We start from the raw sequence: 26,349 nt of genomic DNA, 5'->3' as shown, positions 1-26,349 counted from the left end.
CCAGGCTCACTATCAGTGTATGCTTCCATTTTGCTTCGGTTTAAGGGTCCTCTGCACCCTGCTGCCGTTTGTGCCCCCATTTCCCTTTGGGCAAGTGCAACTTAAAGAGGCCAGGAGCTGGAGCCAAGGTCGTGCTGGCCAGAGGGGGCAGGGATAGGGGATGTAGAGGCAATGGTACAGATGAGCATTCAGTGGAGCCCGTAGCAGCTTCCCAGGCTTCCAACCACCGCGGGGTGGGAGGCCAGGGCTGGAACTTCTCCTCAGGAAATTCTGGTACCTGCCGGCTTACCCTTCTCCTGCCCACCTCTGCCAGATTCCCAGAGCACATACTCAGCCACCGAGGCTCATCCACACACATGCCCCCTTCAGCAGAATCTCGAGGAGGAAGGGGCCCACACTGCAGATCTAAGTTGTTGTTATTGTTGTTTATTTATTTTTATTTTTGATACATTTTTTCATGATTTTATTATTATTGTTTTACAACCAGACCACAGTCTGAATTCCCGTCCCTCCCCGTGGATCTAAGTTTTTTTTTTTTTTCTGTCAAAGTAGAAATGCTTATCTGGGAATAAAGCTTGGGTCCAGGAGCCAGGGAATAAGAGTATAGCCATGGGAAAGGTACAGAGACAAGGCAGATCTTTTCAGATCTATGGGTGCTTATTGGGCTTTCAGTGAAAGCCTTCACCATCCATTTCTCAGCTAGACTTCCTAGTACTCCGAGGTTGCTGGAGGGAGCTGCTAGCCCCATTTGGCAGATACAAAAACTAAACCCAAGGTCATCTATGGGTGCCATGACAGTAAGAGGCTAAACCAGGCCCCAGGTCGTCTGGTCCAAGTCACCCCACCCACCTCATCAGACACACAGCCCAGACAGACTGCGGTAGCCGTATCCAGCCACCTCAGAGACGGGGTTACGGAAGTGTTCTCGACGGTGAAGGCACTGTCATGGAAAGCAGAAGTGGACTGAGGAGGGGGGCTTGTTTCTACCCTCTCGGTGGCACAGAACCCACGCTCTGGTGACCCTGTGCCACTCTTCTCCCCTCTAGTTCCCTCGAGGGATGCAGCTTTCCTGACAAGAACGAAGTGTCACCTTTAGAGAGTTGGGACAGACCTGCCCTATTTCTCCCCCAGTGGAATCGCTGCCTAATGGCACATTCTCAGATGTACAGTGTCCGAGGGGCCACAGACTGGGGAGCCACATAGGTCCATTTGTGGTCTGTGTGGTCAGATCATACAGTCTGTCACCCCAAATCAGAAGCAGGCAGGAGAGCCTAGCTGTATGGGAACAGACAGTGGAGCCTGGGTCTAATCCTTCCTAATTGGGCGACCTTGAGTAAGTTATGCTACACACACACACACACACACACACACACACACACACAACACACCTACAGTTCATTTGCCTCGTAACCATCTCAAATAGTGCAAAACTGATGGCCGTAAAGGATACAGTGGTGCCTGGCATCTCCCCACCCCTTACCACGCTCTCCATCCCAGGAAGTATGAGCCTGGAGTCACATCCAAGGCTACAAGACCCCGAATGTGTCAGGGTCCTTCTACACGGCTTTGTAACGGTGTGAGCAAACTCATCCACCTGGCCGAATCCCACTCTGCCAGTGCCAAAGAGCTGCCAAGCTAAGCTGAGATGTCCTTGGCTTCCTGCCAGCCATTTGAAACAAGGCCAACCGGCCACATCTCCTACTTAGCTCGAACAATGCTAAGGAAATCTCAACACAGAGAGCCAGCTGGCAGAGGGCTGTGTAACTCCTACTTCCCCCAGTGCTGAGCGGAAACTAATACCCGCACACACACCTGAACCCCAGGCCACTCTGCGTTTCTGAGCCTGCATTCAGTCCACCTTCCTAAGTTCTCCACTTCTGTCTATTTGACTGCAAGCCCATACTGCAGCCCACCTCAGCATGCCCGAACTGCCACTGTCACCAGTTGCTTCTCCCTCTGGCTCGCCCCTTCCCCAACCCAATAACCATCCCTCTGTTTTATCAGGCCTCGGTCCTGTTTATAGCCCTTGGTTAAGCATTGCGACTTTACTTTTCTTACAACACACTCCATGTGCTGAGATCCCTGGAGCTCACTGGCCAGTCTAACTCAATCGGTGAGCCCCCTATTCACTGAGAGACCTTGTCTCAAAAAATAATCTGGGGGTGGAGATATGGCTCAGCAGCTAAGAACACTGGCAGCTCTTCTAGAGGGTCTAGGCTCAGTTCTCTGCACCCGTATGGTGGCTTAAAATCATCTGTAACTCCAGTCCCAGGGGATCTAATTAATACCTTATTCTGGCTTCCACAGGCACCCGGAACACACATGGCGCACATATACATGCAGACAAAACATCCACAAACATGAAATTAAAATATCAATTTTAAATTAAAATTCCTCATGATAATCATCATCATTGTCTAGAAAACAACTGAAGAAGATGCCTGACATCAACCTCTGGCTTCTATGTGTCCACATATACACATGACATATACCAGTGCATATGCACACACATACACACACACACACACACACACACACAAACATATGCATGAGTGGATATATACACAAAAATATATTGTTTCTGAGATGTTCCTACATGTATGTATATATGTGTGTGTATGTGTGTATATGTGTTTGTGTGTGCATGTGTATGTATATAATATCAGTGTGCTTCACTGATAACTCCCTACCATGCTCCCATGTGTCCATGCTCATTTTGGCAGCTGGTCTTCAGGACAGGCTTGTGAAAAACACAGGAAAACAAGAACAGCCTCCAGATCAGGGCAAGAAGGGATTACCCAAGCCAGCAAGATTCTCAGGATGCAGGGAAAAGTGCCCCCCAAAGAGGCCTGATGTACACTTTCCCTCAACTCAGGCAAGGACACGAAGTAGGACAGGAATTTGTACACACCATCGTTCCATCTATCCTCTCTGTGTTCAGAAAAGCCACGCCCACTGGTTAATCCCGAATGTCACCATTCACTATGAAAACATGGCAGAGCCCCATTCCATCCACTCGCTACCACCAAAACAATACAGTGGAAAAGACACACAGATGGACCTATTGGTAATTTCAAAGAGGTCAGCACTGCCCACATTTCTGTGAACTCACACATTCCCAGAATCCTTCCCCAGGCTTGCAGGGACTGGCTACCCTGTGGCCCCTAAAATACTGGCACCTTGAGGGTAAAAGTTAGCTGCTGTCCTATGACATATGACCACTAAGAGGGTGTAGGAGAAAGATCGCTGTTGCGGTGCCCCAAGCTGAACTTGCCTATATTGATTGACAGTCAGCAACACCTCCCATGACCCCTGTAGAAACGCAGATCCCCAGTCCCACCTGGCTCTGGATCCAAGCATGGGGAATAAGGCCTAGAAATCTGGAGAGCAGTGAAGTTTCTGCCTCGGGGCCATGGGCACTGTTGTCATAACTACTCCCCAGCGTCCTGCTGCTGGCAGTGGGCACCGTTGTGACTACTGGACAAACAGGGAAGGGTGACTCTGGTCCACTCACTGCCACCTACTCTCCACGCCCACCACTTGGTGTCTCAGAGAAACCAAGTCTCGTTGGTATCCGTTCTCTGTAGCATTGGACAAAGATGGCCACCATCCCACAGCCATGAGTCTCTGGTCTCTTTGGTAACACAAATCCTGAAGAACACTAAAAAGACCGTCTGTTTCTAGGCATCAGAAAGTGTACAAAGGTTGTAGACATGCTTCCCTTGCCTGCTTTAGGGCTTTTCCCAAGGCCTGGTCTTCTGTGAGACACGTGGCATAAAGAAGTGGAGGCTGGTATCGGTGTCCTGTTTTGCCATGCATAAATGGTGGTTATTAGTGTCACGGAGACAAGAAAGGGCAGTGGAGAGCCTTGTCCTCACGGAAAGTACAGGAACAGCACAAGATACCCTAGAGGGGGTGACAGAACTGAGGACCTGCATGGTTTGTGGATGTAGGAACGTCTACCATGCACGGGTCACCTAGGGCCAGGCTGAAACCGTGCCTCTGAACAGTCGGGTCCAAGACGGGCCTGAGAACACCCCCAAGTGACAGCCATTCCATTGTCCACGCTGAGAAGCTCAGCCTTGGACTGCCTCTGAGCAAGCAGACAGCAAAGAAAAACTCTGGGGACATTAAAGATAAACAGATGTCCCACCGTGTCCTAACGCTTGCTCAGATTATACAATTCAGTTTTCCTACCGTGGGCTAAGGGATAGTCATCCTCGGTGGTCACCCGAGACCACCATCTCAAACTGGAGCCCACGAGACCCAAGGGAAAGGAACCTGAGCTCCAGGCACTGAGGCAGAGGCAAGAACAGGAAGCCTAGAGTTTGTGGGGCTCACCTATCATGTGCCTCCATTACCGTCCTCACTGTGCTCATTTTCCCCAACACAACCCCAGAACACAGCGGTGTTCCGAATGCGCCATCCCAGAAAACTGAATTCCTACCACCAGGCCTGAGTGTGACTCCTTGTGCCAACACACAACCCAGATCCCTACCCTACTTCCTTTCTCCTCTGCCTCCTCCTCCCTGCCTTCCCTCTCTCCTTCCCCAGTCCCTTCTCTCTCCCTCAACAAGCCTGTGAGGCCTATGGCCGAGGCATTTGCTCAAAGGCATTAGCGATGTGAAAGTTCCAGGGGAGGCGACCGGAAGTGACAGGGCTTGTTTCCCTGCGGTAAGGGGGCTGTGATAAACCAAGGTTTCTCCAGCTTTACTGATACGGTTCTCCTTTCTCCTCCTCAGCCGGAAGACATTGGACAAGCACCCATCGTGAATGCCCCAGAAGGTGGCAAGGTTGATCTGGAAGCCTTCAGCCATTTCACAAAAATCATCACACCAGCAATCACCAGAGTGGTGGATTTTGCCAAAAAGTTGCCCATGTTTTGTGAGGTGAGGAAATGGCTCTTCCTTCTGGGCCACTTATCATGATAGTTCATTGGTTACCAAGAGTGCAGGGTGTCGTTTAACAGTAATCAGCCAAGCTTCATGGTAGGACGGCAGGGTCCGTGGAAAATGAGAATGCCGGCAGGGTTGCAGCTCAGTGGGAGAGCACTTGCCTTGTATGCATGACCCAGGATCTATCCCCAGTACTGTCAGAAGGAAAAAAGGCGGGTCCTCCGATTATGCCTTCTCTCTTCCGCCATCATTGTGTGTGTGTGTGTGTGTGTGTGTGTGTGTGTGTGTGAGAGAGAGAGAGAGAGAGAGAGAGAGAGAGAGAGAGAGAGAGAGAGAGAGAATGAGAATGAATTGGCTTATTGAGTAGGTTGCCAAGGTTTGAACATACATCTATACTTCTTCTATGGCCGTGCAGCTGATTCTTAATCCAAAAGAACAGAAGTCAAATGGCCCCCACAGCGCAAGATTCTCAGTGTCTCTGTACTGCTTCCGTCTTTCCTCAAAGCTCATTTCCTTGCCCTTATCCACCAGAGCCATGCTTCCTTCAGGGACACTTCCTCCCTCCCTTAGCACATCTCCTGTCTCACCTCAGCTCACCCCATTTTGACAGCCCCAGCTTGCAGCAGGTGAGCACAGAGCACCGCAGGGTGTGGACAAGAATCCGAATCGTATGTGTTGGTGTCTTCTGGCCTGAGTCACATCATCCTAAAAATGAGACTTGCAGCGGTATCTCTTAGAGGACTTGGGATGCTTAGACAGGACCACACATATAAAGTGTCATCCTGCCGGGCGGTGGTGGCACACTCCTTAATCCCAGCACTTGGGAGGCAGAGGCAAGCAGATCTCTGTGAGTTCGAGGCCAGCCTGGTCTACGAGAGCTAGTTCCAGGACAGGCTCCAAAGCTACAGAGAAACCCTGTCTCGAAAAAAAAGTAAAAAATAAAACAAGCAAACAAACTTGGGGGGAAGAAAGATATTATTTGACTTACACTTCTAGGTCCTACACTTCTGTTCCATCATTGTGGAAAGCCAGGGCAGGAACTTGAGCGTGTGTGTGTGTGGGGTGTGTGTGTGTGTGTGTGTGTGTGTGTAATCCAAAATCTACTAATACACCAGGAACCTGCTTTCTACTTACAAAACCGCTCTTTATCATTTCATTAGAGAAATGGGCCCAGCAATAAGGGTGCATCTCATGAGCACAGTACAGCGACCCCCTTCATAAGCCTGAGAGTTAGAGACACTGACCCACATTATTCTCAATGGTAGGATATCATTTAAAAATCCTTTTACAAGGGGACTTTGATGGTCACATGGCATTCCAAAAATCTGCCCTACCATCATGTAGGCTCATTCTCATTGGATCGCCCACTCATTTCCATTTTTTCACAATAAAACTAGCCACTGTGAACGTTCTGGTGACTCTGCCCTTCTCACAGCCCTCATTCCTACGGGTGGGTCCCAGGTATGCCACTGAAAGACTAGAGAGTTCTCTTACCTCTTTAAGGTCTCCAGCATCTGCCGGGAGCCTCCTGTCTCCCCTCCTTCTTTCCGACACTCTGTCCCTTGCCCTTTTCATCTGTTGGGTTGGTTCTCTGTTCTTGGCTCTCCTCTCTCTTCCTCTTTCTCTCTCTTTTCCTCCCTCCCTCCCTCCCTCCCTCCCTCCCTCTCCCCTGCCATCGTGTGTGTGTGTGTGTGTGTGTGTGTGTGTGTGTGTGTGTGTTGGCTACAGCTCACAGAGGCTAAAAGAATTTTGTTGACTTTAAGTTTGCACATCAAGCTAGCCCACCAGACACAGGGCAAGTGTTCTTCCAAATTTAATGTTTAACTTTTTAATATAAGATTTGTATAAATCACTCAAGAGATATTTGAGATAATTTATAAAGAACGAAAGGAAGAAGAATCTACCTCCACCCACAGCAACCAACATGCACTTAATTCAGTGGCGTGGGTAAAAAGCTGCTTGGGACTGTCCAATCCAGGGCTGTCGCAAGCTTACCTTTCCAAGTTCCTGTCAGAAATGTAACATACTTCACCATCAGGATCCCATCTTTCAATGTGGTTATGTTTTCATCTCAAATTGTCCAAAGAAGAAGGAGGAGGAAAGAGGAAGGAGGGGAGAAGGAGAAGAAAAGAAGAAGAAAGGAGGAGGGGAGGAAGAAGAGGGGGGAAGGAGGGGGAAGGAGGAGGAGGGGGGAGGACGAGGAGGAGGAGGAGGAGGAGGAGGAAAAAGAAGAAGAAGAAGAAGAAGAAGAAGAAGAAGAAGAAGAAGAAGAAGAAGAAGAAGAAGAAGAAGAAGAAGAAGAAGAAGAATTTTATAGCATTTTACAGGGTCATCCAGGCTTCTGCTAGACTTTAACCCTCTCAGAAGCCCAAGAGAGGAAGATAAACTTTGTGGGCCCTGAGCTCCACAGGGAGGGAATGAATACCCCAGGCAGTCTCTTGGCAGAAGCAGTTTAATGCATCTGCCATTTGAGCTGTGCCTGTGATCCCTATTCTCCCAAGATCCTGCAGGCCCCCAACATGGCTGTGGTACACCAGGACCTTGGGAGGTCTGTCTGCAAAGCTGCTACCCAAGAACCCCTGCTGGAGCGTCTCATTTGTGTCCTCAGCCAGATGATCTTCTAAGAACACAGGAAGACTGAGGGCCCCTGGGTCTGCCTGTCAGGCCACGGTTGGAGCGTTCTCACAGTGAGAGCATTGTGGCAAGTGCCTCAGAGAGGTGTGCCCGCATCTTACAGACTCACCAGGATCCTGCAGACCTCTCCGGCCTATCCTCCCATTCACTATAACCCAGGACAGCCTTCCCACCCCCAACTCCTCCTTGAATCAGGAACCCAAGGATGTAGTTAGGAGTACAAGTCAGGACCTAAACAAAAGCAAATCACTGAGTGAGTACAGTGACAGAATTGACAGGCGTGAACGCCTTTTTCTGGTAGAGAAATACCAGCAGTTTACAGGTGAAGTGGTCCCGTGCGTAGCTGAGCAGTGAACGGGAGTGTGGACGGCTAACGCCCTCCACGCAGTTCAGTGGGGTTGCTTCCAGTTTCACACAGGAACCTAAACTGGACTAGTCAAGAGTTCCCGCAGTTGCTTACTATTATGTTTTTGTGTTTTTATTTGACTCTCTGATCTTTGAAGGCCCACCACCCAGCCCCCAAACAAAGACACAGAGACTTATACTTACTTATGAATACCAGGCCTTGTCTTGGCTTGTTTCTAACCAGCTTTTCTTAAATTATCCTGTCTGCCTTTTGCCTCTGGGCCTTTACCTCACTTTATTCTCGATCTCTTTCTTTCCTTCCTACTCCAATGGCTGGCTGGGTGGCTGGGTGGCTGACCCCTGGCCCTCCTCTCCTTCTCCTTTTTCTCTCCTCCTTTTCTCATTTTCTTCCTATTTATTCTCTCTGCCTGGCAGCCCAGCCTATTTCTCTCGTCTGCCTAGCTATTGGCCGTTCCGTTCTTTATTAGATCAATCAGGTGTTTTAAACAAGCAAAGTACCACAGCTTCACAGAGTTAAACAAACGGAACACAAAAGACTGCAACACATCTTTGTATCATTAAACAAATATTCCACCACATAAATAAATGTAGCACATCTTCAACTAATCTTCTACAAGTTCTCGTCTCCAAAAAGAAGCGGCACAAGTCTCAAGGAAGACTTGGGCATGTGCAATTTTCCATAGTCATTGTTTATGGAAATTTCATCATAGCTTAGGAATTGAAAAGTGTGTGTTGGCCTTAATTGTGATAGAGCTAGTTTCAAATCCAGCCCCATCTATAAAGCGCCCCTGTGCCACCTGCACACTGACATGTGACACTCTGAGTGCCTGCTTTCCATAAGCATGAATGAAACTGGAATGTCCCCTACTGTATTAATGTGACTCTGTTACTAAATGTGTTAAAATGACTGTGTAAATCTTGAAATGAAACCCAAGTAGTAACCATTACTTGGACCCTTTCAAATGATCCAGTTTTGAATTCTTCCTGAACTTTCTCTCCAACCCCAGAAAACATTTTTTTTTTATTTTTCCTGTTTTGTCCCATGGAGTTCTGTTTTAAAATTTCCTTAGCCCATAGTCATAAGCTCTAATTAACATGGTGACCAAGTGAACTTTAAATGATCCTAAAATCTTAGCAGGGAGATCTTGCTTGTCCATTGACTCCGGGAGCCACACACCCAAATACTGGCTTCACGTCTGCCTTTGATTTGCCAGTGGGTCATGAGCAAAGCTTCTACGTCCTGGGTAGCCGTGGTCATTTGCATCTGGCTGCAGCCTTCTAGTTTTGTACCTCTTGAGACACTTGGAAGTAAATGTCCTTCAAAAAACAGAAAGCTGAAATCTATGCCCTGGCAGTGCTGAAGCCTGCATGGGCAACCCGTATACGGCGGTTCTGTTGAACTTGCCCGTATTGGGTTTCATGGTCTACATTAATGAATGCGACTGGCCAGGTCTCTTGCTCAATTACAGAGCTACTCAACAGAAAAAAAAAAGGCGTGAACTATGCTCAGTACCCCTTTCTTGTAGAACGACACAGTACAAACTCCCAAATGAAAGGGTGACCAACAGAGGCCTCTGAGTGACTGCACACCAGTTGGAGACCTGTGATAAAATCAATGGAAACTACCGAGGTTAGTTAGCTTGGGGCTGGAGAGATGGCTGAGCAGTGAAGATCATTGTCTGCTCTTCCAGAGGTCCTGAGTTCAATTCCCAGCAACCACATGGTGGCTCACAACCATCTGTGATGAGATCTGGTGCCCTCTTGAGGAAGAGACCTGGTCAGTTGTCCTCATCAACTTAGACCATGAAACCCATTATGGACAGGTTCAACAGAACCACCATATATGGGCTGACCATGCATGCTTCAGCATTGCCAGGGCTTAAATTTCATTTTTTTCATTTAAAAATTGTGGTTGGCAGGGCTGGAGAGATGACTCAATAGTGAAGACCACTGGCTACTCTCCCAGAGGATTCAGGTGCAGTTCCCAGCACCCACATGCCAGCTGACAGTTGTCTCTACCTCTAGTTCTAAGGGATCCAATGAGCTCATCTGACTTCCAGACATATGGGCAAGCAAAACACTCAAACACATTTCTTTTAAAAGTAGTTGAAGACTGGGCATAGTATTACTTACCTGTAGTCCCAGCATTCAGAACACAGAGACAGGAGGATTGCCACAGGTTTGAGGCCAGTGTAGTCTGCAAAGTGAGTTTTAAGCCAGCCAGCCAGCACACCACAGGGACTCTGTCTCAAACCAATAAAAAGATGCTCATAGGTGTCATCCTAGGTAGAGAAGAAGGACTCGGAGAATGCAGACATAGGTTGGCCGCAGAGGCTGTCCAGGTACTTTGCCAACACCATGGCTGGTGCTTGTCTTCTTGCTCAGTGCTGATGTGCCTGCTTCTTTTCAGCTGCCGTGTGAAGATCAGATCATCCTCCTCAAAGGCTGCTGTATGGAGATCATGTCTCTCCGAGCTGCCGTGCGCTACGACCCAGAGAGCGAGACTCTGACCTTGAATGGGGAGATGGCAGTGACGCGGGGCCAGCTGAAAAATGGGGGTCTTGGGGTGGTGTCGGATGCCATCTTTGACCTGGGCATGTCTCTGTCATCTTTCAACCTGGATGACACGGAAGTTGCCCTGCTTCAGGCCGTCCTGCTGATGTCTTCAGGTGAGTGCACCGAGATTCACAGTGGATGTGAAAAGAGCTGGAGCCTCCAGGGTCCGTGCTAATTCAAGTCACTTAATGGGTTGTCTGTCTCCCTTTAGCTACAGAGTCTTAGCCGGTTCTCCTTCAGCGGGAGACTAGAAGGGGCAATGGACAGGGACCTGAATACCAGTTATCTGGAGTCTTATGCTATATTTCTCTGGCTAGCCTGAAACCCACTACAGAGTCCACACTGGCCTCTCGGTTAAATGCTCTTTGAAACTGTTTATGGAAACAATCCTAGCTGTGGTATCTCAGAAGTGTGTGTTCTCTCTGTCTTGGATTCTGACCGAGCTAGCTTCAGACCCCCGCCTCACCCACAAGACCTTTATAAGCCCCAATCGGCATGTTAACCATCCAGCTGCCTGAGTCTGCAGGTCTCTAAATAAAATTGGCATTAGAATAGTTACCTTGCTGTATCACTGTGAAGATTAGCTCAAGCACTCCGCAAATCTTGGCATGGCGCCCAGTTCAGATAGGGAAAGTGGGGTGGGGGCAACAGAAACCCTATAAAGTGATCCCCTTTGGGCCGATAGTTCATCCACCCTGCCTGATTCTAGCTTTACCAGCCGTACTAAGTACGGCTCCAAGTGACAGCACCATCCTGTGGAACACATGCCTCTTACCATAGGGCACGCCAATCCAAAGTGGAGTGCTTAAGACAGCCAAGATAACCAGAGCTGGAGCTGAGGCGTGGACCACAGCTGCAGAAGTCTCTCCCTCCTGGCAGCCTTTCCTCTGGAAGAGGGCTCAGACTTCTTACATGCTGCTTGGTCCCAAGACAGAGGGGTTCAAGCACATGCCAGCAAAAGCTCGCCAGACTTAAGTCTCGCGGTGTCACTACAGCCACATCCTATTGGCCAACTCGTCCCAGCTCCAGCCCCGACTCAACATTCTACCTCACTGGTTACCCCTCCGGCGTCGGCGGTGATAACTTGCTGCCATCTTTTTAACCAAGCTCAGCTGCCCGTCGGAGCTCTAGCTCACCAACAGTGGAGCGTTAATGACAGAACTGGCACTACCCTCTTTTTAATCACATCACAATAAATAAATGCAAAGCGCACGGCATTCGGGAAGCCAGTCTTGAAATATAGAAAATTGTTTCTGGCCATCCTCTTCATTTCAAAACCTACCTTTCCTCCTTTGGCGCTCCTCATTTTGTTCTGTCACTCTCTGCTTAACTTACCCAGACCACTCTCTGGTCTAACTAAACTTTGAGGTCACAGAAATGTCTAGCCAGTGTTTAGTAGACTCCAAAAAATGTTTATTGGCCAGTAGCAAAACCTGGGTCACAGACACCTTGAGACTTCTTTATCGAGCTGAAATTCACGAAGTATTTTGAAGCTGGCCTAGAAATTCATTTCCTACATGAAATTTAGATATGGAAGATATTTTAAAATCAATAATGCTTTAAGTTATTTTAGGGAAAGTTTCGAATACAGACAGAATGGCACACAGCACTCCCTTTGGTGACTTTGGAGACATTCCAGGGGACTACGTTTTCCCAATATCTGCTCTTCTCAGCCTCTATAACCCCCTTGCCTGTGACTTCTTTTAACCAAAAGAATCCAGCAAATTCAATGTCACTTCATGTGATCCCATATATAATATAAAATATGGCTACCAGACCTATTCTGAAGGACCTCAGTGGCTTCATGAGTTTGGCCCCCATCTGGAGGAAGGTCACACTGTTGGGCAACTGCAGAGCTGGTATCCAGGCTACAACCAGTGGTCGCGTGGCCCTGAGTCCTTCAGGGAATACAGAGGACTCGGAGAAATAAAGCGTGGAGCTTCTCTATGGGCTGCCTTTGTAGTACGGCCTCTCTCTAAGGTGACCCACTGAAATGGAAATGGAACGTATGTGGGGAATGTATTCTTGGAGGGAATGAAAGCAAAGTTTAGCTAAGTCGCTATTGGTATAAAAATCCTTTGAAATAATGTTGACTTACATAGGGAGAAAGCTATTTCTTCTGTAATTTCTTCTGACTGTAAGCCCTAAATAAGTCAGAGAGAGAGAAAGAGAGAGAGAGAGAGTTAGCATGGTGCTAGTCTGGTTTTAACACCCCTGCAATACTTGCTACCCTACTTTTAACAAGGAAAGCTCAAGGGCACAAAATCTTCATCAAGATCCTTTGCCTTTAGTAAAGAAATTTTTATTATTTGGTAAGTTTTCCTCCGTGCATTTGTTTTCATAGTTATCATCTGTTTATGAAAAATGGACTTTATTGCTGTATAATAAGACGTTCCCTCTCTGAGTTCGAGGCCAGCCTGGTCTACAAGAGCTAGTTCCAGGACAGGCTCTAGAAACTACAGGGAAACCCTGTCTCGAAAAAAAACAAAAAAAAAAATAAGACGTTCCCTCTGGGATAAGTCAGTAATGGAAGGGAACCGATAGATATGGCAGCTGTGTGTGTTTTCATATCGCCATGATGGAGCACTCCGTAAAACCAGTTTGAGGGACAGAAGTTTTACCTTGGCTCACAGTCCCAGAGGCTGTGCCCACAGGCGGCTGGCTCCATTGTTGTCAGGCATGTGGTAAAGAAGTACATCATGGCAGGAAGCATGGGGGTAATGAAGTTGCTCACATTGTGGTTCCCAGGAAGTAGCACCCCACCCTCCCACCAGGTTTACCCATCTCAACACTGCACCCCACCCCCACCACCAGATCTGCCCATCTCAACACTGCACCCCACCCCCACCACCAGATCTACCCATCTCAACACTGCACCCCACCCCCAACCAGAGCGATTCATTCAACGGCCACCTTGACCTCTGGTATTCTATAGTCCGTGTTACATTCTCACTCATTCCTAGGAGCAGAGAAATCCCCAGATCTGGAACTGAATCAGGCAAGCTCCCTCATTCCACCTCTGAATTCATCTCCATTTTTTTCCTCCCCTCAGATCGCCCAGGACTGGCCTGCGTTGAGAGAATCGAGAAATACCAAGACAGTTTCCTGTTGGCCTTTGAACACTATATCAATTACCGAAAGCACCATGTGACACATTTTTGGCCCAAACTCCTGATGAAGGTGACAGACCTGCGGATGATCGGAGCCTGCCATGCCAGCCGCTTCCTCCACATGAAGGTGGAGTGCCCCACGGAGCTCTTCCCCCCTCTATTCTTGGAAGTCTTTGAGGACTAAGTGGACTGGACAGGTTCTTGTCATTCCCGCCGCGCTAGTGGGTGTCATTTCGTCCCGCCTCCGCCTCAGCCCTTCTCGTTGTCGTTTCCTCGTTTCTTTGTGTTGGGTGGGATCCTCGGGGGTCAGTGGGTCATCAGTGGCACAGCCTGGGATGACATCGTCTCTGGAATGTGGGTCTTTGTAACTGTTGCATTCTGTTCACCAGTCCTTACTGTGAATGCTTTGAAGGGTTGGGTGGGGGACAATCATTATGTCACCAGCACCAAGCCATCACCAGCTCCCATCTGTCCCTCCCTGGTCAGAGAGACTCAGCAAGCCAAATGGCACTGCAGAAGACTAAAGAAGCCTTAAAACCAAGACCACAGTCATCTTGATCCAGTTCTGATGTTTGCAGGGCGAAGCTGGCAGAGGAAGGGCCCCCTCGGGCTGGGCTTGGCTTTCGGTGTCTAAGGGTAGGAGCAGATGCTACCAGGAGCTCGCCATTTCCAGCACCCTTTCTCTCCAAGCAGCGTGACTTGGAACGTGCGGGAACAGCCACACCATAAGGAATCAGCTTTCCTTTCCATGGCCCTCTGTAGCCTTGTGATGTACTTCAAGCTGGACAAGAGCATGACTTGAAGATGTGCAGGTGTTTTACTGGTTTGAGGCCACAAGGACAATCCTTTTCTCAGCCTGCCCATAGAGCTTGGGAATCTGTATCAATGTTACAGGCATGGTTTCCAGAGTGCACGTGGTGTATTACCTCGAGCAGGAAGGCATCTTCACGGCTTAGATAGATTCACAAGCCATTCCCACAATGCTCAAGCCTGTTTACAGAAGCGCTATCTCTTTTTAGTGGTCTATGAGCCAGTTCTTTCCCCAGCTCACCAAGGTCTTTATTTGTCTGTTGAGCTGATGACATTTCCCTGTGGCTTAGATCTTCCGATCAGGGAGAAACACACGTGTTGAAATTCCAGTCTTGTTTGACAAAATACCTGGAAAAGATCAGGGCAGGAATATTCTGCTTCGAAGGAAATGCACTCCTCATGGGTGTAGGCTGTCCGATGACTGGAGGATGCTCTCCCCAGTCTCGGATTCATAAGCTCCTTAGGTTATCCACAAATATCCCTCACCCCCACCTCCCCGCCACATTCTGTGGTGGTAAACAGCTTGACTCTCTCCAAACGCTAGCTCTTCTGTTCCTTTATACATCGCTGCACTGGCCAAAAGTCCCCTTAAAACAACGGCCAACCATGCATAAGGACACACCGTCACCATTCTGTCCAGCCTACCCCCAATGACCAAGTCATGACAACTTCTCTACAGATGGGCAAAGAATGTACCCATGCAACTGAATGTACCCCATTCTTCACTGACATCGCAGATACGAACTTTCCCTCTGCCTGCCTTTCACTGCCTTATCCTGGAAATATTGGGGAAAACAAGCCATATCAGCAAGAGTTACCTAAAAACCAAGGACAGAAAGTCACTGTGAAGAGTGAGGACACTACTCACTTGCCTCTTTGAGGCTTTCGGAGCATACTTGGCTTCATTGGACAGCAGGGCACCGGAGTTCTAGGTCGTGCTCGACGGCCTGGTCGGTTTAGGAGCTTACAGTTCCAATTTTCTTACCGCATAAATAAGCCAGTCCCCTAAAATCCCTCTTACTTTCTTTGTTGGGTGACTTTCCAGTAAGTGGGGGGAGGGAGTGATCCTTGAACTATTCCTTTTATATTCAAATGTGTAGCTTTGTCAGACAAAAAGCAAGGCCCACTCACAATTAAGGAATGTATTTGGCTTTCATTTGAAATGAGAATTTGCCTCAGAGGAAGGCAGAATGGCCTTGGAAGAGAAGGTACAGCTTTGAAAGTCCCCAGAGTCCGTGGGAGTAGCCTCAGGAGAAGGCACGCTCCAGCGTTAACGTGTTTAGACAGAATGCGCCTTTAGACAGAATGCGCTGTGGACTTGGTGCAGAGATTAAAATAGAATCAAGAAGCCCCATCGATTCATGTTCAAACATCTGTCAAGGGTTTGCTTTCCCAGGCAGCCTGTAGCCAGCCTCCTCCCTCACAAACTTCATTAAACATCTGTTCCCCTGTCGACTCTCCCGGAGGACCTCTGTCCAGACAATAAAAACAAGCTTGCTGTGAGGCAAGTTCTCCTTCCAAGAGGAGAGAGAGGGAGCCCGCAGGTGAGTCCTGCTCAGGGGCACAGAGTCCTGGGACACCAGCGTTTCCGAGGAAGTTTCCCTACTCTGAGGGTTTCCAAAGGATGTCAGAGACCTGGATTCCAGCACTACTGCAGGGTTTTGGAGCCAGGGTCTTTCAGGGCGCTGTGGGGATTAACGACCACTGAGCACTAGCCCAGCCCTCAGCCATCTGGTCAGCCCCGGTCAGGCCCAGCACGTGGTCCTTACTCTGTACCCAAAGGCTCACCCTCAAGGGGCAGATCCTGCCCTCACCACGTTGAAGGCGGAACATTCATACTTAATAAAATATGCAAGCTTCAGTCTTCTGGCAGAAAGGGATAAGAACGGCAGGCGGTCAGAATGACTCAAGTCACGCCCTCCTCCGGGAAACTCCATTTTATGAAATTAGATTTTGAGGAATTGGCTCCCAACTTTTGTTCTTTTCTTTTTACAAAGCATTTTTCTTCTAATCTTGTCCAGACTTTCAAATCAAGTGTGGATGTGGTGGAAAGAGCCTTCGCATCTGCCCCACTGTGGGGAGACATTCCAGTCAAGGAGAACATGCCCATCCTACTGGGATGCTCACTTATAAATCACAGGTATGGATGAGGAGGCTGTGCACATGCAAAAGACGTGTGTGTATGTGTATGTGTGCACGTGTGTGCATACGTGTGTTTGTCCCTTCAAGTGCACTTTGCACTTCAGCGTCAATGTGCAGAACTTCCAGAAACTGGAAGAAAGAACAATTTTTCTCCTCTGATTCTGCTGAAAACACCTTGTGCTGCCTCTGAGCTTCTTCTAGTGTGATGAGCCTCAGTCCTTGATGATGCGCCTTGTGGGAGCCTCAGCCCAGCGCGTCCCCAGCCTGTGGCCCCAGGGCCACCTCCGTCCCAGTGCAATCTCGGGGAGAGCAAGGTTGGCTCCGCTCTGCAGGATCCCTTCTCATGTTAACCTGCAGGCTGGTGCCCAAGCCTTGATCTCCTCACACTCAGCCCACCCCAGCCCAGTCTTGTGACCTGCTGGGCCTCTTCAGAGCATGTCATTGTTGGTAAGACATCTTCGTTCCGTGGAACTCAAACCTATCCGTGTCATATTGACCTTTTGCTGCATGAGTCATGAATTATGAAATCAGTCTTATGGTTTTTGAGATGTAGCCAGCATTTTGTAAGGCTAAACCTTTTTCATGAACTTAATTTAAGTGAAGAACCAAACCACAGGTCCTCCTCAAAATGAGAGATGACAGACAATTGAATCTCTTTGCCCTTTCCAATGGCGATGGCATCAGGTCCTCAAATAAGCTCACAATTTCCTGTTATTTTAATAATATGGAAACATTAGCATAGTGTTTCTTTTGATAGTGGTAGACTGATCCATATTTAAATTTTATAGAGAAGAAATTTATTGTACTGTGATGTAGATATTTATTATCCAGGTAAGGATTTGCCCGGTGTGTATTTTTTACAATTGAAACATTTTACTTTAATCTTTAAAATAAAAAAAAGACATTAAAAACACACACATACAAAAAAAAAAGGCTAGGGAGAAAAAAGGTTTGGCCTTATCACAGAATTTTTACTGTGCTGTATAAATGTTTGCACATGAAAAATTACACATTTCTCGTGTATTTCCACATTAATTAATGCCGCCTTCAGGAGCAATAGTGTGCAGGTAAACACTGATTGTGGCTTTGTGTTGCACAGCTCAAGCTGACCCACCTTCTGCACAAGACAATCAAATGTGAGTCTCTCCTCTGAGGAGGGGGACAGTACTCAAGAGAGCACAATGTGAGACACAGGAAGAGGCTGTAGGCCAGCCAATGCACGGATGGGGAGGGAGTCAGGGCACAAGCGCACGCATGTGGCCTTGTGTCACTTAGTCCCTTTGGTTGTTCCTTGTGACCTTGGCATCTTTCACTTGACGTCATATAGCCAAAGTCATTCTCCGCGCTTTCGTCAGAGAAGACGATTCTTTTTTCCATAATGTTTCATTGCCCTGAGAATCAGGAAAAACAAATGGTACAGAATAGAGAGGTTTACAGTCAGTGGAAGATTTGTGTTTTGCAGACAGTGTTAAGTGCTATTGCTAGATTGGTGATATTTTTTTCAGCCTAAAATTGTTGGAATCTGTGATCAAAATGTTTTAAACTATCCAAAAAGAAAATTTGTATATTTGGGAAAATGGATTTTTACATAGCTTTTGTATGCAGATATTAAATTGTAATTATGAATATAGTGGGCATAGATACTCATAAGCTTAAATTCTAAAAAAGAAAAAAAGAAAAAGCTTACAATGGATATATTTGCCTGTCTCTTTCTTTATATAGTTCTAGATAGAAGGGCTGCCTACACTTCTCACCTCAGAACTGAGGCAGGGAAGGAATCTCGACTACGGTGAATCTACTAAGATGGTCAAGTTCCCCTGCGGGGAGCATGTGGGGGGGATGAGATACACAGACAGACAGACTGACGGACAAACAGACAGCATCAAATCGTCCAGCAGAAACCTAAGGAAGGTCCATTAAGGAGGTCAGAGTTCTCACAACAGAGAATCCAGAGCAGAGGAGACCGCACCTTAGGATAAGAACACGTGACATCATAGAGATAACAGCATGGTACCCAGGAAAAACAGTCAACTAGAGTTTTCGATTAAACCTTGTCTCCAAGGCTGGACTTCTCACCTCTGAACTCCAGCTTATGTTTCCCACTGTTCTTACTTTCCCTTCACCGAGAAGCAGTAGCGTCTCTGAACCTTGAGAAAATGCCCTGGAGCTATTTATCTCCAGCTGTGTTTAAGGCTAGAGGCTTTTACTTTAGCAATTTACCCTACTGTTCTCAAGGACAGGACAGTTTTTACTCTTAGGCTGTCTGTTTCCAGGGGAGGAACCTTAGAGGACACTTTGATATAAGGTCTGAAAGAGGGGCTACTCCACAGAACAGGGGGTGGTTCAATCAAGGAAAATATTGTCTGACACCTTGTAGAAGTCAGTGGAAATGGTTTTTTTTTTTTTTTTTTTTTTTTTTCCTGTGTGGAATGTCACTTAGTTTGAGGCCTTTCGGTACGAAGACTGTAGGAAAGCGAAGGGCGCAGTCTTTCAGGCTGTTAGCGAAGGGTGTGGTCTTTCAGGCTGTTAGCACTGCTTCCTTTTTCATTTTCTTGCACACGATGAGCTGCGGTGAGGAAGGCAAGATTCATTTAGAAAAGAAAAAGAAATCTTCAGAATAACAAAATCAGACCTTCTAGAGCACACAGACGGGGGGGGGGGGGGGGGGGGGGGGGGGAGGTGGAAAGCCACTCCTCTGTGCGACTCCAAGTCCGACAGAGCTGCAGCTCACAGCAGACACACACGTGACTCTACCCACAGGTATTCTGAGCCCTAAAGACTCCAAGGTTTCGTTTCCCTGCCTGCACTAAAGCCAGATAGGACCTCTGTGATAATAAGACATCCTAGGTGGAGTGCCTGCGATCCCTGAGGGATATTCACTGGTAAGTGACCTTCTTGCTGGTTTTCAGAAAGCTCACCTGTTTTCCCCGCACTTTGACAGAACTTCATTTGGTGGTCACTTGGCACTTGAGAGTCCTGGCAGCCTCCCAAAAGGATATGTTGGGTGTTTTTGCTTCCCAACCCCAGGTCATCACCAACATCACAATGTCGGGTTGTACGATGCTGGCCAGCCTTGTATGAACACCTGCGCTGTCCTTGGAATTGTGCCGCATTCCTTCCTTCTACCTCCAACCCTCCGAAGCAGATAAGAAAGCCTGGGTTTTCTGACAAGAGGGCAATGCAACCCTGCTGTGGCGGCGTTTGCTGCTTACCTTCCAAAACCGTTCAGCTACCCCACTGCAAAATACACACACACACACACACACACACACACACACACACACCTAAAGAAAAGCTACCTCACCCCCTCAATAGACCAGATCCCTTACAAATGTACTCCCTGGGGTGATAGCATGAACAGTGATTTCTTTTTTATTTCTTCTTTATTATCCCATGGCTTCTAGGGGCTTAGCCATCAGATATTTTCGTTTTCAGCTTTTGAGACAATCTCATTGTATAGCCCTAGCTGGTCTTGAATTCACAGAGATCTGCCCACCTCTGCCTCTCCCCACCCCGTCTGCTGGCATTAAAGGCAAGCACCATCACACACTAAGGTGCTTTGTCTTCTGAGCATCTGGGAGTCAACTTTTGGGAAAGCTGTGATATGTGGCGGAAGGAGGACTTATAGCAATGGAAATTAAGAGTCACAAAAGGTATGGATAAGGAAACAAGATCACAGACGCGGGGTCTGTTTAGTTTCAAAGAACTGAGGTTTTTTAACGTTTTTATTCATTCTTTATCAATTTCATATATGCATACAGTCTTGATCATATTCCCCAAGTTCTCTTCTACTCACTCTCCCCTCTACAGAAATTCCCCCTTATACTTTCATGTCCTCTTCCTTTGTTAATAACCCATGTAACAGGTCCCCAGACCTTAGCACAACTGACGCCATGATGGAAGAACCATTCAGGCCTTGGAACCCAGTGTATAGGCAGAAAAGCCTGTCAAAAATAGAATAAAGACCTAATCCATCCAAATCCATAGTTCTGGGAAAGTCTCTAAATGTACTAACATTGCTTTTTGGCTTATGTAGTTCTGCTTCTGGCTAACTGTTCTTGCTAACTGAGGTGGGCCAACCCAGGGGGTTCTTTTTGTGCTTAAAAGCTCACCCTGAGAAAAGCTTGGGCCTGCACAGAGGTCCTGAACACCCAGCGTAGTCATTGGCTGCCTAATAAAGACTTTTTACTGGCTTAAATCTGTGTCTGAATGGTCTTCTCTGGTGGATACCTCACAACACTTCTGAAGGCCCAAGTGAGATCCCCAGAGACCAGACCTCAAGTCACCAGAGACCTCAGAGTGGGTACGAGTGAAGAGGTCAAGGAAATCCCAGGAAGTGCACAACCTGATAAGTTCCAGGGCCCCAGAACTCCTCTTGATGGAAGGCTGACTAATGCTTCAGAAGAATCTGACACTTCCAGCCCAAAGGGGAACAAGATCAAAAGTCACCTGATCTGTCTCTTCCAGGAGTAAGTCTGGTTATTGGTACCTTCGTTTAGGACACAAAGGAGTGGTAGGATGGTCACAGCCACTGATCCAGTGTCCGGGATCCGTGTGAGATGGCGCTGGACTTCCCTGGTCTGTTCAGATGGATGATATACAGTGGCCACCCCCAGTTGTCTTTACTGTGTGTCTCTTTATGTGTTTCTGTCCGTTCTGTTGGTTAGACAAACAGAGTTAAAATGGAAGGGAGGGTGAGCTGTACTGGGACTGGCTGCCCTGAGATGTTACATGATTCCCTGCAGGCTCAGGGGCTGCGCCCTTCCCCCTACCCTGCCCTGGTTTCCAGCAGTGACTGGCAGCAGTGACAGCAACTGCTACTATTGCTATGGCGATGCCAGCTGCAACAGCTGGAGGAGGCCACTGCGGACCATGGTGGAGTTTGCTGCAACCCAAGGGGGTGGGGCGCTGCTGATAAGAACAGGTGGGATAACAACTGTTCCTAATACAGAAAATGCCAGACCTTTTGTGAAATCTATTGGCCATCTTGGGAGCTGGATGGCCCCATGAGGGTTTAGGCCATCTGGAAGGAAGTGACTGGGAGACTAGTCACTCCAAACAGTTTCCCAGTGTTGATCAGTGGCTTTCTCTGGTGAGAGACACTCATGTCCCCTTGTTGGGGATCCAAATCCTTTTTGGCTTGGCCAAGTCACCCAGAGAAACCCAAACATTTTCCTGTTCTCTCAGTCACAATGGAGGAAAATGACCTTCCCCTTCTTGTTCCTGACTCTGACTGCTTCACCACCCACAGAATCCCGATACCACTCTCTGTGTGGAGACAGGAAGGGACTGGGCCTCTCATCCAGGGTCCTCTGCCATCTTTTGTGTACTTGAAAGCAGAGTGCACACAAGGAGGAGGAAATAGAGCCCTGAGTGGCTATAAACAGCTAGTTGCATCAGGGGAAGGAGAAGGTGCTCTCCCAGCTTCCTAGAGAGAAAAGAAAGTTCCATTCCATCCTCTTTCATGGTTTATGTCTCCTTTCAACCAATGATCTGTATCATTGGAAAAGTCAGAACCCACCCTTCTCTGAAAAGCATAGAAAAGCTGCCACTGGGCTGGGCAGGAGGTTGCTGCTACATGATGCAGCCCAGATAGAGTGGATTTCCCCTTGAGCCATCTCCCTGGAACCCAAACACCCACCAAGGTAAAGAGGTCCTGGACAGTTTCACCAGGCTCATCTTAGGACTGAAGCTGCTCGAAAGCACTGCTTTTGTTTTGCACACAGCCCCAGACATTAGAAAAGAAACTTCAAAACTGGGAAGGGTTTGAGAGTATGACTAGATCCCAATTATTGGGGATTGCCCAAAAAATTTACAATAGCTGGGTGGTGGTGGCGCATGTCTTTAATCCCAGCACTTGGGAGCACTTGGCAGGTGGATGTCAGTGAGTTTAAGGCCAGCCTGGTTTACAGAGTGAGTTCCGGGACAGCCAGAGATACACAGGGGAACCCTGCCTTGAAAACCAAATAAATAAATAAATAAATAAATAAATAAATAAATAAATAAATAATTTTTTTAAAATTACAATAACTGTGACTTTGTAGAAGAAACACAAAACAAAGGATAAAAGAGATTTGAGGGAGGAGCCAGCAACACCAGGAGAGGAAGAGAAGAAAGGACTCCCCATCCCATGTAAGTGATTACAAAAGGAGGCTTTGTGCAGGCTCTGGGACCCTGGAAGAGGCCCGTGGTCTATCTGTCCCAAAGTCTTGATTTGGATCCTGCCGGTTGGCTGGCTTGTTTGTGAGCAGTTGCCACTGCAGCCATACTAGAAAAAAAGAAAAAGAATGAAAGGAGGGAGTACGAGAAGGGAGGGTAGGGGAGGGGAGGGGAGGGGAGGGGAGGGGAGGGGAGGGGAAGGGAGAGGAGGGGAGGGGAGGGGAGGGGAGGGGAGGGGAGGGGAAGGGAGAGGAGGGGAGGGGAGGAGGAGAGAGCTGACAAACTGATTTGGGGCCAGGAACTGTTGCTAACCACCCTGCACTCTAGTGGCCCTCCTAGAGAGGTGGACGTGCAAGGCCCAAATAATAAATTACTGGGCAACTTCTCCTGAACTAGCCCCATATTCAATTCTGTAAAACTTCCAACTTCAGCCCAGCCAACCTGCGGCCAGACGATAACCCAGCACAACGAGTCCAAGACAGCAAACAAGTTAGGGTCATGAGACTCTAAGGACCGGATGCGGGACACAGCGGGGTATGATTCCATAAAGTCTCAGTGGATACAAACGGTCCCTGGCATCAACCTTGTGAGGAGAGATGTGTCCGGGTGCTGCCCCACCCCACCAGCTCCGGTCAGAAGGAGCTCTCAGCGCTCATCCAAGCAGGTGCGGACAGTGCAGAAGTTGCTTGCGGTAACTGTGAAAGATGGACCCGATCCTGGAGCCGTTTCAGCTCCAGCCCCAGCTGCTGCTGCCCCTGCAACTGCAGCTGCTGCCTATCTGCTTCTCCACTCTGGGGCTGGTAGCCCTGAGCCTGCAGCCTCCACTCTGGGCTCTGATGCCAAAGTCCACACTTCCTGAAAGTGACGGATGCAGTCCAATCAATCAGAACTGAAGAGGTACAAAATGGGAGCTGTTTTGTTCAAGGTAAAACCAGGTTTTCCGGGAGTCACAGTTATCAGCTTCAACAGGATAGCTGGGTCCCATCCTCAACCGAGGGACTTCAGCACAAAGTGTGGAGCTTCTGGCATCAACCCAGGCACTTTGGTAGCAAAGGGGAAAAGCCATCTCTGTGTACACAATCAGTATGCATTTGACATAGGCCATGCCCATGGGGCTCTCGACACTGAAAAGGAAATCAAAACCAAAGGAAAAAAAATCCTGGCCCTACGAGAAGCCATACAGCTGCCAATAGAAGTAGCCAGCATCCATGGCAAGGTGTGTCAAAAGGAGAATCCCCTGGGGCCCAAGGAAACAGAGCAACAGAAATCTGGCAGCCACCAGAATGGCAACCCTAGAACCTGCTGGGTCTCTTCAGATCTTGGTTATTCTACGCAAACCTGAAATGCTCTAAAGTTCAGCCTATACACAAAGATACCAAAAGAGCAAAAAGGCAAGATGCCAAACAGAAGGCAAATGAACAATGGTTCTAGCCGGAAGAGAGACCCATACTATCTTCGGTTATCAAAAGACAGTTGGTTGCCACTCCATCAGGCCACCCACCTGGAGGCAACCAAAACTGTGAGTTACTCAGATCCAGATATTCCATATTAAAAAAAAAATCCCAGATTCAGAAAAAAAATCCCAGATTCGGATTGCCCATATCTCTGGGGTCTCACGGTTGCCTGGCCTTCATGTTTGAAGAGTTCCTAAATCTGGCAAAGGTCCTAAAAGTGGATTGGAAACTAAATTGTGCCCAAAGGCCATAAAATCCAGGACAAGTAAACTAAGTATGTCCTTGCCTGGTGAAAATCGGCAAGTCCCCTACCGTTTACCCTCCTACGGGCCAGGTGCACCCCACCCATACCAAGATGTTCATAAGGCAAAAATTATCAACCATTCCCTCCTCAAGTCTTTACAGGGTCTGCAGCAGACACAGAGGGCAACTAATCAGACAATGAGAGATGCTGCACCCTTGCCTGGGTCTGAGCAACCTGAGCTGCTCTGAGTTGATGTGTCCAGCAGCCATGTCCTGCCCAGAAGACAGCATTGCACAGGGCTTCTCATCCTCTGGCTCCTATGTTCTTCCCGTCCTCTCCTACAATATTCCCTGAATCTTGGAGAGTATTGATGTAGATGTCCCATTTTAGGGCTAACTGCTCAGTCACTCATTCTCAGCCTTTGGGCTTGTTATGAGTCTCTATGCTAACCACTACCTGTTACAAAAAAGAAACTTCCCCAACCCAGGTTGAAATTAACACTAAATCTGGGGTCTAAACATAAATATTTAGAAGACATTTTTGATAACGTGAACAATTAGCCAAACAGCAGCAGTGGGTGTTCTGCCCACCATGGTCTATCATCTGCCCAGCCATGGACTCTTTTTTTGGAGGAGGGGGAGATTTTCAAGACAGGGTTTCTCTGTAGTTTTTGGTGCCTGTCCTGGAACTAGCTCTTGTAGACCAGGCTGGCCTCGAACTCACGGAGATCCACCTGCCTCTGCCTCCCGAGTACTGGGATTAAAGGCGTGTGCCACCACCACCTGGCCAGCCATGGACTTTTTAAGCAGGTTTTTAGTCTGAGACATGGAGCCCTCCTGTGGAGCACATTTCAAATGCAACCAACTAGAAAGTGTTTGGTTACTTCCTAACAGCCATGCCACTATTTCTCCTGGTAATATAGCTTGTCTGGCAGATTGGTATTGTACTGTACAGGGCCCACTGCTAAGTAAAACCACCCGTGACTTTTCCTCCCCTGAAAGCTTCTATAGCACCTTCTAACGTTATGGGAGCTAGTGAGCGAGGAGGAAGATCCAGGTCAGTTCCAGTATGATCTCTCTATATCCTATAACCAACCTATGTGGTGTCTTCAGCGATAGAATCTTGCCATCTAGTGATGTTGAAAATCAAGAGCAATGGTAATAACCTATGTTGTTTAGGAAGCCTCTTGGCTTCCCTGACAAACAACTCTGAGGCAGGTCTCTCACGTCTGGCACTAAGATTTTTATTCAACAACCTATGTCTTCTGAGAGAAACATTTATACCCATGCAGGATACCTCCAGAGAAAAGTTTCTGAGGACAGTTTGGCCTTGCTTAGGAAGGAGAACAGAGATGAAACCCAGTAGACACATCCGCCAACGCTGCACATAGATATGAGCATAAATGATTTGAGCACCTTGAAATGAGGAGCATGGTTAACTCGAGTCCCTGCACTGGAGGCTTCCCCACCTACCCAGAAAGCTGCCGGGTTCTCCCTGTCTTTCTTCTGATTCACCCACATTACAGGGTAACAGTCACTGGATGACTGGATAGCACATTGTGAGGTGCCCAGTCAGAACCAGACTTCACAGGGAAAGAGAGAAAATCTAGGTGATAACCATGGGAAGCAAAATGAAAAGGGAAGGGCTAGTTCCTGCTTAATAAATGCCCATCCTCTCTGGAGACTATTTCTGTTGCCTACAGTACTTACTGTGAAACTCCCATCGTTCAGAAAGAGTGTTGGACACATCTGCCCACTTAGCACCCCACACCCCTCAAGATGAATTTGTTTTTAGGGACCCTTAAATCTCTGTCAAATTTCTAGAAACTTCTGATCTAGAAACACTTATGTTTATTAGCCAGGCTATTCATCAGAATGCTAAGCCACTGGGTATCTTTAGTGTCTTCCATGGTTACAGAGAGACAGGACCAAGACTGAACCTGGGCTGTGGAAGACGAGAATAGAAAGCTCGAGAGACAC

The 26,349-nt window shown here is 47.9% G+C and overlaps 1 protein-coding gene across 23 annotated transcripts in view; it reads left to right on the top strand.

The window, feature by feature from the left end:
- The window catches only part of Thrb (thyroid hormone receptor beta), a 337,850-nt gene extending 319,644 nt beyond the window's left edge, over positions 1–18,206 (top strand). For all 23 annotated transcript variants that reach the window (XM_038348812.1, XM_038348824.1, XM_038348806.1 and 20 more), the window contains 3 exons: positions 4,743–4,889; positions 10,306–10,564; positions 13,504–18,206. In XM_038348812.1, coding sequence (XP_038204740.1) covers positions 4,743–4,889; positions 10,306–10,564; positions 13,504–13,745 — 648 coding nt within the window. In that variant the 3' untranslated portion in view covers positions 13,746–18,206. The remainder of the gene's footprint in view (positions 1–4,742; positions 4,890–10,305; positions 10,565–13,503) is intronic.
- Positions 18,207–26,349: the final 8,143 nt, after the last annotated feature.

This window comes from Arvicola amphibius, chromosome 12 (genome assembly GCF_903992535.2).
Source record: "Arvicola amphibius chromosome 12, mArvAmp1.2, whole genome shotgun sequence".
Classification (NCBI taxonomy): domain Eukaryota; kingdom Metazoa; phylum Chordata; class Mammalia; order Rodentia; family Cricetidae; genus Arvicola; species Arvicola amphibius.
This window is presented reverse-complemented; position numbering and strand designations above follow the sequence as displayed.